The 17263-nt window shown below is 39.4% G+C and overlaps 1 protein-coding gene across 1 annotated transcript; it reads right to left on the bottom strand.

Moving 5' to 3' along the window:
- Positions 1-11164: 11164 nt before the first annotated feature.
- Positions 11165-14754, bottom strand: ndufa4a (NDUFA4 mitochondrial complex associated a). Its single transcript, XM_060892907.1, has 4 exons — positions 14595-14754; positions 12520-12608; positions 12051-12111; positions 11165-11484 (listed from the first exon to the last, which is right to left on the bottom strand). Exons 1-4 carry the CDS (start codon positions 14634-14636, stop codon positions 11428-11430), a joined length of 249 nt encoding a protein of 82 aa, XP_060748890.1. The 5' UTR covers positions 14637-14754; the 3' UTR covers positions 11165-11427.
- Positions 14755-17263: the final 2509 nt, after the last annotated feature.

Raw genomic sequence — 17263 nt, 5'->3', positions numbered from 1 at the left:
TTTCTCCTTATGTCTCTTATTACTGCTCCCTCTGGACTCATAATGACACATTATGTGATCCTCTGCTGTCACATAAAGCAGGAATAGCATGGTCTTGACTGCAACTGTTTCTGTCATGGCATGTTTTATTCCTCTATAACTACTGCTGCAGCCAAATATCACTTTCCCTCTGCAAAACAATTTTTGATGATAAAAGAGGATAGTCTACCATTTTGTCTCAATTTGCTCCACTGTTTTTAGAGTATGCCCTGAGTAAAGGCCTCCTGAGACTCCAAGTGTTTGGAGTGATTGTATGTGAGACTCTGCATGACAACCATCATCTCCATGACAACTCTCCAAAATATAGCAAGGAATTCTCAGAGAATGATGACTACCTTATTGTTGGAAATCTTGAGACTGCGGTTGGAAGTAAGTGGTCTTAAAAGTTTAAAATGTTTGGACGTAATTTAGCAAAACTACCAAATACAATAAAACGTTACGCCTATTCTCTAGATAGGAGCAGCAGAAAGAACAAGGTTGCCAGGCTCACAGTTTCCACACTAAATAAGTTTTAAATTTGTAATCAAGGGCCGACAAGATGAATAGAAAATAGTCAGAATTAAAACAACAAATTTGTGTAAACAAAGGAAAGTGTGTCTACAACATTGTACAGAGCAATTTTTAATGCAATGTTGTATAAATGGAAAGAGGGATTATGGAGTGGATAATGCCCTTACATCAGGAATCCTAGTTAATGATATTATTTCTACTGTGTTACACAATGTGTGTTGGGAATCACACCTGCTATATCAATTATTGATGAACAAAGTTATGTGTAAAACCACTCAAAATCAACCAATCGACTATATGTTGTTAAATTTCAACTGCCTGTTCACTTGATTGTAGCCTATAGCATAAGTCTAGCGTGATGACCTTGGACTTCTATGTCATCCTGCCCTACCAATATATGGCCACCAGAATTTCCTTTACTGAATCATGTCGGTGCAATTGCAATACATTCACAGCATCTGGCAGACCCTCACTCACTCACTCTCACCCATTTTCTACCGCTTATATGAACTACCTCATATGGTCATGGGGAGCCTGTGCCTATCTCGGGCATCAGTTCAGGATTCACCCTGGACGGAGTGCCAACCCATCGCAGGGCACTCACACACTCTCATTCACTCACGCACTCACACACTACGGACAATTTTCCAGAGATGCCAATCAACCTACCATGCATGTCTTTGGACCGGGGGAGGAAACCGGCGTACCCGGCGGAAACCCCCGAGGCACGGGGAGAACATGCAAACTCCACACACACAAGGTGGAGGCGGGAATCAAATCCCCAACCCTGGAGGTGTGAGGCGAACGTGCTAACCACTAAGCCACTGTGCCCCCCATCTGGTAGACCCCCTTATCCAAAACACCTTACATTTATCTCATTCATACAGCTGAGCAATTGAAGGTTAAGGGACTTGCTCAAGGGCCCAGAAGTGGCATTTTGTGGCCCTGGGATTCAAACCCAAGACCTTCCAATCAATAGTCCAATGCCTTAACCATTGAGCTACAGTACCACTTCCCAATAAAATGCAAGTGTATCTACACCTAACCTCCTTCTTGTCTGACTTTTATTACTAACATTAATGACTCCCATCTCTTTCATTCAGTTGGTGTTTCAGTGTTGCAGTCTGTTCTTTCATAAAAGTAACACCGTGGCCAGCAGGACCCTTTTTAACTAGATTCTAAAGCAATGCAGCAGCATGGTGGCACAGTAGGTATTGTTACTTTGAGTTTCTTGTAGCTTCTCCAGTTCCCACCTTACTCCAAAACATGCTGGTAGGTGGATTAATGACTCTAAATCACTAGGTGTGAATGCACTGTACAAAAGGCCCTTTGAAGGACAGCCATGGTATCCCAGGCATTTTCCCTTCTTATATTCAGCATTCCCAGTATAGTCTTCAGATCTACAACAGCCCTGACCAGGATAAAACTATTACTGTAGATGAACAAATACACCGTAGCACTATCAGTGCTATGAATGATCTCAACAGAAATATTCAAATTAGGTTGTATTCCCTTGCACATTATTGGCTAAGCAAAATTATAAAACAACACAATCATGCAATGATTTTTGGTTAATTTTATGTCACTCAAATTGAATCAGGCTAAATAACAAGAGATTTAAACGCAACTGATTCAAGTAAGTCAAGAAATTCAAAGCTGCCTGTATCTTAAAGAAGTCAGTCAATGCTTTTGACAGCATAGGAAATATTTTCCTAGCATGAAAAGGTGAATGAGTTCACTAGACTGCATCAAAGTGGAAACCAACTGAGCTTCATTTTATGTTCCAATATGGAACTGAAAACTCAAGGCACTGGTGAGAAAGTAAAAACTCTAGAACTCAGAGTAGAGGCTCTGACACTATTTAATTATACAAGAAACAATCCATTGTGAAATGACAAGAAAATATTGTGGAATCTTCAGGCACCATCAGTGCCATGTGGATTAGAGTCAAACAGGCTGTCAGACTGCTTGTTTACATCTCTTTAAAGCCAAATGCCATTCATTTGGCACTGTGCTCTTTCTCTCTGTCTGGAAACCCTGCCACTTCCCAAACTGAGATCAGGAGAGAAAGTTAAGCTATAAAGTCTACAATGATGCATTGTTTTTTTTTTCTTCCATCTTCCTCCCATTTCCCCTCTGCGCAGTGCATCTGGGGACTCTCCATCATCAGCGAGTGTGTAATGAATCCACAGAGACGCGTTTGGGCAAATAATTGAACTGTTATCACTCACGACTTAATTACACACACAGGGAGCCGCTCGGCAGAAGCAGCCAACGAGCGGGCCACTCAGTCAACTCAAAAAAAATAGAAAGTGAGAGACCGTGTGTGTGTGTGTGTGTGTGTCAGTTCCATCATCTTGGTAGAACAATAAAGAAATTAGCACATTAACATATATTTAAAGGCATAAAAAGAGAAGGAGATTTGATCTTGTTCTGCATCTATATATAAATATATATTTATATATATATATATATCTAAGATATAAACTCAGATAATGACTAGAGGGTTTGAAGGTGGCTCAGAGTTTTAGGTGGCAGGGTTGTAGTTGTATTAGCATGACGCTAATCAGCTGCTGGCAGCATGGGATGAGCAGGCGGTCTCAGCCTGGTGCTGTGGCACCCCGGGTCGGCGGCTTAGAGTTTGAAGTTTAATGATGCCAGCTGCCGACTCTGCCAGCCTGCGGGCACTAACGAGCTGGTGATGCCAAAAGAGCAGGGCACCTGGATGCCAGGCACGTGCAGCGAGAAAGCAGTACAGGCGGTGAGACGGAATGCCCGTGAAAGGGGGCACAAGGCATGCAGAAGCTCCAGCGTTCTTTGAAGAGCGCCCCCTCCTCACCACCCTCCTCCATTTCCATATTTCATTACACACTGCTGAGCGACAGGCCCCTGCCAGATGTTCTATTTTCAGCTATTTAAATTTTGACCTGCTTTTCGCATGCCACTATGCATGAAGAACAGAAGTGGAGTGTGGTGTGGTGGGGAGGGGACGAGATTTCAATCAACACCAGCACAGATGCTAGGATAGATAAGAAGGCAGAAGGGGGGCTGTTTATTGTGTTGCTCTCTGAGAGAGCAAAGAGAGATTTAACCCTATTTAACTCCCACAGTATGTTCCCTCGGAAGCTCAATGGCTCGCTGAAAATCAACACTAATATTCACTGCAGTGAAACAAAATGACCGAATTCACACAGCTTTTTTTAATTAAATTTTTAATATTGAATGTCTTGTATGCAAACAGCATCAAGGTTGTGCAAAAAATCTGTACAAATGAATGAATCATGGAATCAGCTTTTATCATGGAATTTGTATAGAGACCTTAGCAACCAATATTTCACGGCAAACTACTGGGACACGGCTGACCTTTTTCTAAGTGTGCGTGTGTGTAGTTTATTGGCGAGATGCCGCAAGAGAGAGAGGGAGAGAGAGAGAGGGAGAGAGAGAGAGAGAGAGAGAGAGAGAGAGAGAGAGAGAGAGAGAGAGAGAGAGAGAGAGAGAGAGAGAGAGAGAGAGAGAGAGAAAGAGAGAGAGAGAGAGAGAGAGAGAGAGAGAGAGAGAGAGAGAGAGAGAGAGAGAGAGAGAGAGAGAGAGAGAGAGAGAGAGAAGAGAGAGAGAGAGAAGAGAGAGAGACAGAGAGAGAGAGAGAGAGAGAGAGAGAGAGAGAGAGAGAGAGAGAGAGAGAGAGAGAGAAGAGAGAGAGAGACAGAGAGAGAGAAAGAAAGAGAGAGAGAGAGAGAGAGAGAGAGAGAGAGAGAGAGAGAGAGAGAGAGAGAAAGAGAGAGAGAGAGAGAGAGAGAGAGAGAGAATACAAATATATACACTGAGATAAAGTTCTTTAAGGCTTCTTTAGGCACTCTTATAAATAAAGGTTAGAAACTGTATTCACAACTGTTTCCTTGTTGCTGGTCTGGTGCCATCAATAGTAGACATTTTTTTTTACCTTTAATACGTATCTTTCCCAAGAGGTGCAACAGAGAATTATTTGACTGCCCAACAATGCCACAGCCAACCACTGCATACATTACAGCACAGTGAAATTCGTTTCTTAGCATATCCCAGCTTATAAGGAAGCTGGGGTCAAAGTGAAGTGTGGTCCATGATACAGCACTCCTCAAGCAGAGAGGTTTAAGAGCCTTGCTCAAGGGCCCAGCAATGACCACCGACCTTCTGATCATTAACCCAGAGCCACAACTGCCTTTATCAAGAGACCAGTGTTGGGTATGCTTTCTGGATGAGGGGTGTTACTCCCTCCCATTTCCTCCACAGTGACACTAGCCAATCACATGCATCTGTGAGGTCATGTATGCAGAAAAGTATATGCAGGTAACATCGGCTCTTACTCTGTAATTGATAATGCAGTTGATTGGTCTGTGAGAAAGAGGGTATAAGCTTTGATTCAGTAGGTAGCTATCGTGTCATTGGGAGAGCTGGCTGGTGGATGGGAATTAGCAGGCGACCAAACTGGGGAAAGAAACGGGGTGGATTGGTTCTGGGGCTTTCTGGACATACTTTAACAGATTAAAAAGAAATATTTCACTATTAAAGTTAAACCATATAAAAGATATAAACCAAGTGAAAAGGAAAAATAGATTGTGGTACCTTTATTTCTGTGTATAAAGGGTTCAATAGTTGAGTAAATGTACCAAAAAGGTTTCTAACCCTTTTAAAATAAAACACTGTTGTTGGGTTTTACATAGAACCTTAGGAGTCCCTAAAGATACAACAGAATACCGCAAAAAAAAGTCAATTTGAGAACTTACCATTCCAAGTCATATTTATGTTTTAGATATATTGTGAAATAGAGAGAGACTTTGAGATAGATTTTCATCTTTAGTTTTTTTGGCCCCAGAATATTGAGGGTTGGGGCTTACTGGTAACAAACAGGTAAAACGTTAATTTCCTTTTATAGACAAGATGAAAATATAGTTATGTTCTCTAATTGAAGAAAGGGTTTTAAATTTCCTTAGACAGATAGATAGTTGGATAGACAGATATGCAGTGCTGTCAACACTCAAGCCCATCAATCACTCTAACCCAATCATCCATAAGCTGTGCCTGGTGCATAACCCAATCACTTGCAAGTTTGTTCTGCTTATAATCCAATCAGAAGTGAGCATTTCCACATGGCACTTGACTCTACCAGCCATCACCATTGAGCTGATGCCAGAAAGACATCATCCAAGACTCATCTCAGGTCACTCGCAGCACGCCAAGCAGGATAAAGTCAGGATTGTTTCTCGAATGGGATCCACACCTCAACTCAATTCTTCCTTCTGCACTGTGCCTGAAAAGCAGCTATATTTTCACCTCATTCATGACAAATGACACACATATGCATTGTGAGTATCTCGTATTCAAGAAACGAGATCAAATTAAAGCATATATTCAAGTATAAAATGCTGCAGCCAGAAATTTTATTATCTTGAAAGAAAACGTATAGAAGTTTGCTAAATTTTGCATAGGCTTAGGATAAAATAAAGAAATTTCATTCACACCAGCAAGACATTTAGTGTATTAGGTTTCAACAATGGGCAAAGCGTGTATGTGAAAGTAGCAGAAAAATCTCAGTTTCTTCACATATCCTTTCTCCTCCATATCTTCCTGGCATTTCTGTAGTAAAAATGGCGGTTGTCATATGATGACTTCTTCAACTCATGTCTGGAAACTGAGTGCTGAGTGGATCATGACAAAACGTCTTTTCAATTTATTTTTCTGTCAATTCTTCTGATTGATGTTGAAATTCAATTTTCTTTTGTAGAAACACAAGCTGTAGTTTATAGAAAGTAGCTTGCACTGCATCCGATATGATTCTGTTGCACAATAAGGATGTGTAGTGCATTTACAGCCTTTAATTGTGACATGCTGATAGAGCTGGCACTTCTACCTCTGGGGTATTTTTCAGTGGTGTTTAGGGGTGAGGAGTGGTGACATGGGGCAAAGTGATAGGGTTCATCTTTATTATTTTCACAAAAATAATTTAATACCACACTTAATTACATCTGTATAATACTATCTAACATTTCAGTCTTTTGCTGTTTTGCACAATTCTTTACATTATCTCAGGGACCTGCTGCTATGAAACTGTGTTCATTAAAATATTACTGCACACAATATTGTTAAACATACAGTATTTACACTGGTCGGCACTGTTTCTGTTTATTCTCTTTTGTGTATTGTATTTTTTGTATTGTCTTAATTTTTTTTTTGTAATTTGTCTTTTGTCCTGCACTGTTTTGTCTGTCTTGTCCTGCACTGTTTGCACCAGGTTGCACAGTTGCACTTTATGTATCTAGGACTAACTTACTAAGTCCTTATCCCTGTCTTTGTTTTATGTAGCTCCATGGACCTGGAGAAACGTTGTCTCATTTCACTGTGTACTGTAACAGCTATATATGGTTGAAATGACAATAAAAGCTTATTGACTTGACTTGACTAATTCAAGCTGAAGGCCAAAATCAGATACAAATATCTAAACAGATAGCGATTGCAACATATCACTAGTCTACAAGAGACATAAAGGAATAACAATTAAAACTCCACTTGATTTAAAATAAAAAGGACCTTCTTTTGGCCCAGAAATTATGCAGAATGCTAATGCAGGATGTAAACTTGAGTTTGCCAATTTTAGATTCATAAATGTAAATCTCTGTAACTTTTCATTCTGAAGTGTTGTGATGAAATCATTCATATCAAAAGCCTTTAATCCACCTGTACTCACAAAATCTGCTCTGAATGAAGCAACCCAAAAAAAGTTCCACTATGATCAAGTCCTTTTCTGTCACTGTTCATAATGTAATATATTCAACAATATCAAAGCAGCTTAGGCAGCACAAACAAGGGTTATTACTTCATAGTCTTGTGAATCTGTGTGGATAGACCTGCTGCCAAAAAAAACAGTGGCATCTTCTAGTCTTGATCTTCCAGTGTAACAAGGGAGTACAAGTTCTGGTAATAAGTTGTTACTTTAGCAAAGTCTAATGAAAAGGGGAAAAAAAACTGATAAAAAAAATATTGAAAGGCTAGGAATGTTCCACACAGCTAATATTTGCCCATCCACTCACTTGTATAAGAGCTTGCTATTCTGAGAGATAGAATAATCCAAAGCCAACAGAGGAGCCTTAAACCCAGAGAACACGGAGCCCTGAACCAAATACACACAGGCACCGTTGCTTAATACCGTCTCTGGAACATTCTTAAGGTGAACAAACTACTTTAATGATATTAAACTATAAGTGTAGTCACAAAAGAAGTCTTGCGATATTAGTGTTTGTGAGTTCTCCAAAGAGAACACGAGATTAGATTAGACCGGGCTGATTTCTGGTGAAAGTGAATAAATGGTTGGATACAAAATGGTCAAGGGTATTGACCTCAAACCATGTAGGAGCCACAGGCCTTTGTACATTTGTGCCAAATTTGGGGAATGTAATGGCTTGTGTTTTGTACAACAGCGTAGTTCGGCTCTCAAATATCATTGGTCAGAAGATGTTGAGTAATGTCCTAAATGTGGACAGTTCTGCCTGATAAAGATAAAGATAAATCTCAGAAATCTCAGACTAAGAAAGTGTGAAATTGTTGATTGGGTGACTTTTTCTGTGATGAGGTGTTTATATAGCATTCATGGAAGGACTATACAGTGTCGGTGCTTTACAACAGTCAGAGGTAAAGTGTTAACTTTAACTTTCCTGGCATAGGAATGTCCTCAAGTCAAAGGCACGTAAAGTCTAACATGACTTCAAGACATGGTTGGTGGTGGACTGATTGTTTATAGCTCCATGTAAAGTAATAACATGACATTTCAGGGATAGTTCAGCACATTAAATATAACTAAGTAATGGATAGAACATCTAAAAAAATTTGACTGCAAAAAAATTGTAGTAGTGGCAAATTAATAGGGTCGAAGCGGAATAAACGAGTTGGGGACACGCTGTTAATGGAAAATAACTTAATCAGTTGGTCATTGATTATTTACCTACAAAAGAAGCCCCACTGTGTTTTGTGCCTCATGTCAGATTTTGTGCCTGTAGTTTGCAGTTGATTACTTGGGGCCTGTAAGACAGAAACTCTGCCACATGTCAATCATCTCTTCAGCAAGTAAAACCAAGTTCAGTTAAGTTCAGATTAAGACTAGCATGGCCAGCTGTTATATTAGCACTGAGCATTAGGGGTTTATGGTCCAGCTTGCTTTATCTTTGCAATAAAGATGGTGATCTGTAAACAGGCTTTCTGTATGATTATGAAAGGCAGTGTATGGAGGATAGATAGAAATCACAGATGCGGGAATGTCCAGTGTCTACACAAAACCTAAACTGATATAAAACATGAGTCTATATTTCATACTTGTCTTTCACCAGGAAAGTGATGTGTGTCTAATCTCATTCCTAACTGACAGCTGCACTGGGCTTGATTCTGGTCCAGGTTGACTCTTTTAAATATTTAATCTGGCTGCCATCTCACCTCTGATGGCTTTGGAGCTGTCAAAACATGTCCAGATAAATGGATATAGATCCTCCTTATTGATGCATGCACCTAGTATATGGCTTGCCAGTTAACAGGACAGGGAGACAGTTTGTGTGAATGAGAGAAAGAGAGAGAGAGCGAGGGGGGGGGGGGGGGGGATTGAGAGACCACATGTATGTATGTATGTATGTATGTATGTATGTATGTATGTATGTATGTATGTATGTATGTATGTATCTGTGTATGTATGTATGTATGTACAGTATGTAGTTATGTATGTATATATGTGTATGAGTGTGTGTGTGTGTGTGAGAGAGAGAGAGAGAGAGAGAGAGAGAGAGAGATACATGTATATGTGTGTCTAAGTGAGTGACTACATGTGTGTTTGTGTGAGAGAGAGATTGAGAGACTACATGTATACGTTTGTGTGCGTGTGTGTGTGTGTGTGAGAGAGAGAGAGAGAGAGAGAGAGAGGGAGCGCAATTCCCTAAAGTAGATGGACAAAGGTTTTGAGTGTGTGGTATCTAAAAGAGCTCCCTCCTGTATTGGCTTTGCAGTCTACTTTACAAATGGTGTTGTAATGTGGTGTGTGTGTGTGTGTGTGTGTATGTGCGCACATTTTCAGACCACATCGATCCTCTGGTGACCTGCAGCAGGCCATTTGCAGCACTCCTGGACCTCTGTACTCCTCATGCTCTCATTATTTTTCTCATCACAACTGTCTCCATGATGACACAAACCCCTCTGTCGTCAGGTGGTGATGAGAGGTCATGGAGACTCACCTGGACTGACCTATCAGACACCTCACAGCCAGCAGACACCAAATAGCTGATTTTTGGCCACCTGAAACCTCACGGCTGTCAGCTCAGGCCGGTGGGAGTCTTAAATGACTGTACAAGACGAGACAATTACCCAGGAGATCTCTGAAACGTGTTTAAAAGACTTTTGTTTAAAGAGAAAAAAAGGATCACAAGTAATACTCATATTTTTGCACCATTCCGGTGGTGCAGCATTTTAAATCTTTTTTTTTTTTGAAAAGCTGAAAAGTAATGTGAAAGGAAAAGCAGCTGTTTACTTGTGTTTGCCAACCTTTCGGATATTTCAGCTCTAAAGTCAGAAATCTTTTCTTGAAGCCTATAATCAAAAACTTTTTCTTCTCTCTAAAGACAAAAATAACTGTTCTTTCATTAGCAATGAAAACAAGTAGGCTAATAACCTTTGGGAGGGCAGGTGAAGTTTTTAAAAGTGTGTCTTCTTGACATTTGGTGGCGTCGCGTAAGCTTCTCATCCTCCACCACGCACGAGCTTGTCTGAGAAAAGCGAAGCGCGACCCAGTGACATTTACCACAGGAAAAAAATGTCATTCCTATGAAGAGGATCCAGTTAAAGAGCTACTTGTTTTATCGTTTCATTGCGACTCCTTTAGGAATGGCACTAGTTTTTTTTTATCATTCGACTAACTCTACACGGTATCCTTTATTTTATAGAAGACTAGTACTTTTACCATACTGACGCAAAAAAGCGTTTATTTTTGGATACATTAAAACATGCAAAAGGTTATGAATGTTAAGAATTTGTGGCCGTAACCCGAATTCAGCACAAACAGGGGTACCCAGTATGTTAGCATTAAGCTTAATACAATTTTACATTTCATGGGATTACAATCCCATTGGTGTCAGAAGCAGGAATACTGCATGTAATTGAACAGCACAACAGATTTAACAATAAATGCAGTCAAGCACTTCCTTAGCGACGACTGGCTTTAAGACAAGACAAAATATCCAAAGCACAGGGTTCAGGAGTTTAATTATAGAAGCAGCCAGCAGTCAGGACATGCCAAAGCACAATCCCACAGCAGGAAGGGACCGAGGAGGAGAAGGGTTTTTCTCTAATTCTTCTCCCTGAGCTAAGAATACTACAGACTTTCTGCAGGGACTCCAGGAATGTCTGTCTGTACAATTCTATCTTCTGGAACACAGCCATTACTTGGCACTTTTTGAAAGGTTATGCTAGCAGGAGCTATTCAGGATGACAACAGTGAAGCTAATTAGTTAAGAGGGATGAGTTTTCTGACTTCTGCCTTCAGAAACCGGGGACACTTTTAAAAGACTTGAGACCGACAAACTCACACAAACAAGCACGACCCAGAGGCATCATGTTCTCTGTACAAGGGAGATAAGCCTCCTTTATTGTGTTGCTGTAGATAACCACAAAGAATGAGAAAATACAAGGAAAGTTTTGATTCAAATAATTTATGAAAAGGTCTTAGCAAATGACTACAGACAATATTGTGTGGTTAAATCCATTTTCTCAAGTTGGGTTGGAAAAAGCTGGAGGGGGGAAAATGCTTCTTTAATTTTCATTTTCCTCAAGCCTTTGGTCCAGCAGCATGCAGGGGAGGCTTCTCCAAGCTCGATGGATTTAAAAGTCAGGCCGATCCTTCTTCAGTTTGGCGTAGTCCGTGTTCACGGTGAAAAACTGAGGAACAAAAACAAGCACCAAATAAAAACAATTTTAAATTCCCAATTTAGAAACAATTGGCTGCCTTAACGAGATCTTTGGAAAATTCAATAACTTCGAACACTGTTTAAGTGTCTAACTCAACTCTGTATCAAATTCACATTAAGGCAAGTGCTTGATTAGATTTGTGACTACTAACGGAGCTTGCATAAAATGAGCTAATGCAAGGTTTAATGAATTAAACTCATTAAGGCTGGAGATTGGGTTCTGATACGGTCATTCGCTCCTGCCAGAACTCTTAATTTGATCCCCTTAAGCAACATGGCAACAGTGCAAGGCTTACACACATTCAGGAGCCCCCAATCTTTGCTTTCAGTTTACATAAGCGTAATGATCTACTTAGCTCAGCAGCAAAACTTCTGAGATGTGAGTAGATCTATAACGTAATGTAAGGCAACGCACATTTCATTTTCATACGGATTTATTATACTACCCTTTTTAACACCATTTGGATTTTTGAAAATACATTTTAAGGTATTACAAAATCCCAAATTAATTAAAAAGGTGAGCCTCCATCTTCCTACCTTGTACTGATCGTTGGGCCCCAGTTTGTTCCAGGGTTCAGGGTTGTTTGCTTTGTCCCAGCTGTGGATGAATGATTGGATAAATGAGTAATGAGGGCATGCTTGAAAAAACAGGCTCGATGGAGCGTTAATGCCTTTAACCGCAAGAAAAAAAATGATGCAATCTAACAACCATCCAAACTCATTAGAGTAAAGGAAGCATGTAAAATTGCTCATTAACATTACAGAGACAGATGAACGTTTTGGTTTGACTCTTAAATGTTCATCTTACTGGCATTCTGAAAAGAGGAACAAGGAGTAGATTTACAGTGCAAACATAAAAGTTAATTCCTTTAGTAAAAAGCCTTTTTATTTTATGCCGTCATATAAAAGGGCTCCCTCCAGTTAACAGATATCAGCCATTTAATGCATTAACAAATAGAAAGTTGATGAAACGTAGATTTAAGCCTGGAGGCACTGTTGATCTTACCAGACGTCTGGGTTACGGAGAGCCAGCCTTGCCAGATAACTCAAAGACATCGTACAGCCACCTCCGATGAAGATAAAGAGAGGGATCAGCTACAGGGAGAGAGGCAGGTAGTCATTTTACTTTGCAATCCACCTCATAGACCTTCATGAATTTTATACTGTTTAACAAAAAAAGGAGATCAGAAAGTGGTTGATTAAAACTCCCACAACACTGAAGGCAATATGTTCAATGATCTAGGCTTGAACATACCCACATTAAAACTATAGCATACATTTAGCATAGCATACATTCATACATTTACACCAAAATTACAAAAGTTTTTATTTTTAAAGCTTGCCTTTGCTCACTTCCTGTACAGATCATGCTGTTTAAAGAGGCTTTAATCAAGTTGTGTGATAGTTAAATGTCACAAAGACAAACAAATATGTAATATAGGTATAATTATAATGAACTATTAACAACTAATAACTAAATGATCAGTTTGTAATGAGCTTCAGGCTGTTAAAAGGTCTGTGCCGTCCATTCAGCGCTCGTATTTTAAGCTCATTAATTGGACAAAGAAAAGGGAAAATGAAGTGTAATCATCATTAGGGATGCTATGTGCAGAATAAGGTTCTAAATAAAGCCAAACAATTCTGCATTACTTATTTTTCCTTCTAAATTTTCTGTAAAGTATCTTTTAAAGTAGCGATTTGGGTGAGTTTTTAATCGCAGAATACTCTTAATGAGTTCTGTTTATTCTACTAAAACAAATAATCGATTTAATAGAATCCAACAAGACAACATTATGTGCTTCAGCAAATCTGTTCTCTGTTAATTGCAAAATTAACAACTGTTAATTCAAAATCAAGATATGATTATTTTTAGAGACTGACAGTAATTGTATTTTTAAAAAAAACCTAGCGACAAAACTTTTTGAGCAGAGGTTAGAGGCTGTCCTGCAGTCACCACCAAAGTTTTTTGTGTTTACCAACAACTAACCAGCAAACAGCATTATTCCCAACAACTAATCACCATTAACCAAAACCAATTAACTCATTACCACTGTACCTAATCGCTATTCATCAATGATCCTGGTGACATAACTTGCACTGCTCCAATTCACTAATCACTGTTGTGTGTCTACTAACACTTGTGTAAGTAAATTCTTTTTTTTAGATTTTTTTTTTTATTTCTTTCACCACGCTCATAGTTACTCTTTTGTGGCATGACCAGTGATGCAAACCTTTTAATCATCTTCTATTCTTATAAAATCTCTATTCTATTATAAAAGTACCTTCTCTCTTCATGCAACTGTTTAACATGCACCTGATGATGGTATAGTATAATAGGCAAATTAATCTGTGATGTCTTTAATCTGGACATCAACTGCTTTCCCCTTGAAAAGAGTTGAGAACACGGAGACCTAGTGCGATGTTAGAGAAGTTAGTGGCCAAATTAGATCAGGAAAAGTGATGTAGTTGGACTGTTGTACTTGCTCACATCAGTGTGTGGCAGACAGACAGACAGACAGATGTGATTAGAAGACAGCTACCAGCTGCCTGCGCCACTTTTTGACCTCAGCTTACACCCTGAGTGCCCTTTATGTCCTAGCATTTAGCAATGTTAGCTTTCAGCTGCGTCGCTAACACAACTTACATTAATTCAGCTGTGAAAACAAATTCAGATCCATGACCATATCCGACGCTGTACAGTCCGAATGAACCAAACGTTTAACAACATTTACTTTTCTTTCTTCACATGACTTTTCCTCAGAACCTAAGAGCTGCCCGTCACATTGACGGTTTTTTCAAATGTTACTATTTACTTTGCAGGTTCTTAAACATTTTTCTTCAAGCTTCTTATTTAAAATAAAAACCGCTCGGTGTTTTAAAAACATCGCATTATATAACATTACATAATAAATAAATGTGCTCACTCGAGCTGGACTAATTTCGCGACCTCACCACCTTGCTAGCTTCCTTAGCCTTCGAGCTAATCCGTAGTTAGCATGACAGCTAATCTTATCGCAGCTAATAAAACTCAAGAAACCACCAACAGATGGTTCATATTGTGTCGCGTTTCGTTATACTTACAGCCGGGTGGCTTTTCAGCTGTCGACTAACTGTGCCCAACATTTTTGTTCACCCAAAATATTCAAAGAGCAGGAACAGCTTCAACTGCGGCCTTAACAACAGTCACACTGAGTGGCTTAGCTAACAACACTTCAAGGACCACCTTAGGTACTTTAAAATGTGCCTGTCTTAAATTCTTTTGTAGTTATTTCTTTTTTCGATAGTCACTATCAACCATATTTATAATTCCTCTGTCTGAAGTAATTATTTATGTTTTTTTTTTTTATATGTCTTCCTAGGTTAATCACTGATTCGGTTTTCGTAAGGCGATATCTTGGACATCTAATTCTGCCAATATTATGCTGAAATGTTTACTTCACAGCACGTTCGTCTCACACCTCCAGGGTCGGGGTTCGATTCCCTCCTCCACCTTGTGTGTGTGGAGTTTGCATGTTCTCCCTGTGCCTCGGGGGTTCCCTCCGGGTACTCCGGTTTCCTCCCCCAGTCCAAAGACATGCATGGTAGGTTGATTGGCATCTCTGGAAAATTGTCCGTAGTGTGTGATTGCGTGAGTGAATGAGAGTGTGTGTGTGTGCCCTGCGATGGGTTGGCACTCCGTCCAGGGTGTATCCTGCCTTGATGCCCGATGACGCCTGAGATAGGCACAGGCTCCCCGTGACCCGAGGTAGTTCGGATAAGCGGTAGAAAATGAGTGAATGAATGAATGTTTACTTCACTTAGAGCTGCAGTACACATACATGGGGACGGGAATAGTTTAAATAAATAAATAAATAAATAGCACATGAGCCATTACACGGCCTCATAACTGAACATAATATTTTAGAAATCTGGATATTCTGTTGTGAACAGGACACTATGGCCAAATGTTTGTGAACACCTGACCAACCATAGCCACTGGGCTCATTTTAGATGTGTCCCCTCTTTACTATTACACACACATGTGAAGGTTGTTTGAGGAGATCTGGTTTGCAGACAGTGTACAAGTTCATCCCAAACATCCAAATACACAATTGTGTGCTTCCAGCATTGTGTTAATGGTTTATGGAGAACCTCACGTGGTTGTAATGGCACAGTCTTTGGGACATCTACATGTTTAAACATTTAAAAGTGTATTTTAAGAGTCTAAATTGTTTAACAAGTTTCTTATGCACAACAAATTACTCTTGATTTGTTAAGTATTAAATAAGTACTTATGCAATTCGCAACCTAAGCTTGATCAAGTACATCCTTCTCATTTTTCTCTCATTTTAATGTTTATTTATTAACATATTTAAGCAAAGTCACTCAAAAACTCCTGTTTCACTGTATAAATATGAGGTGACACAGAGGACAGATTCCCTTAAGATTTCATCAATATGAGAAGGAATAGCGAATACACTAAATAAATAAAATGAGACAAAGATGCATAAATAAGGCAACAGCATATAATATGTGAAAACGTCCATAATCACTGTCAGGGCACAAAGTAAGAAGGTAAAGACTATAAGCAATAAGGGAGCTGTAATCAATCTGCCTGGAATAGGACACAATTTCTTTTTCTTGCAGGTACTGTTAGTAAGAGAGTTTCAGTAAGGTTTGGAGATTTTCAGAATTTGGGGTGCACAAATCTCTATATATCCACTCCTAGATTCCAGCTTCCTGGCAGCAAACTATTTTTTATGAAAGCCTTTTCATACATCTAACCACAAACACCCATAGATGTTAAACATTAGAACCAGGTTCTCTGTTTAGATGAGAACGCATCTCAAGGTGAATTTATTGTATAATTATCAAAGAATAATGGATATACAGAAAAGAACCAATTTCCCAACTATTTGGTGGTCATGTGTTATGTTTTGACTCCATGAAGTATCAGGGGATTTTAAATGACAGTCTGGCAGTCATTGCAGAGAAGCTACAACTGGGTCATGGTTGGATCGTCCTCACTTAAAGAAATTCTGTACTAAGGACTGAGCTCAGATGCCTTGCTCTGAAAAAAATCTGTTCTGCTTTATGTTGCCAAAGAAATGTTGCACATAATATTAAAAGCTGTGTATGGCAAGAATTAATAGCAAGTGTTCATTCTAAGATTGGATTACTTTCCATATTCTCTCCATATTTTTCACAGCAATATTAATAAGATGTACATAACGGTCTTTATTAATTCATTCTAGAGTTAATTGAATCTTTGTAGATCACTTGTACACTGTTTAGTATTATTTTTACCTTGCTCCTTTTTGAAGACATTACATGGCTCTAAAAACATCTTTGCAAATTCTGTTTATGACCCGAGGTTGTAGCCTTTATGCTGGAGTGAGGAGAAAAGAGCAGAGCAGGGGTTTTGTTGCACTGCCTGTTTTCCTCCACTGACTCTTTTAATCAGATTGCCTTCCCTGACACCCACTCGTGTTTGTTTCCCTGCAATTTCATTTTCTTCTCTGAATTGAGCATTAACCTTTCGTTGCAGCGAGTCCTGGTTAAGCAAGCAGGAAGCAAACAGCAATGTCAGGAATAGGAGAAGTGGCTAGAAAGGGTTTCTCCCACAAGGGGTGTTTGACCTGGTTTAAAGCAATACTCATCTGCAATCACACTGAAAAGTCTACGAAAAAGAACTCATCAAACTTGACAAGACAATCTGTTAAATACTGTACAGTAAAATCTGGACGTGGAGTAAAGACAAAGATGGTGGA

The sequence above is a fragment of the Tachysurus vachellii genome, chromosome 18 (assembly GCF_030014155.1).
Source record: "Tachysurus vachellii isolate PV-2020 chromosome 18, HZAU_Pvac_v1, whole genome shotgun sequence".
NCBI lineage: Eukaryota > Metazoa > Chordata > Actinopteri > Siluriformes > Bagridae > Tachysurus > Tachysurus vachellii.
Note: the sequence above shows the minus strand (reverse complement) of the source record. Positions and strands in the feature narration are given on the sequence as shown.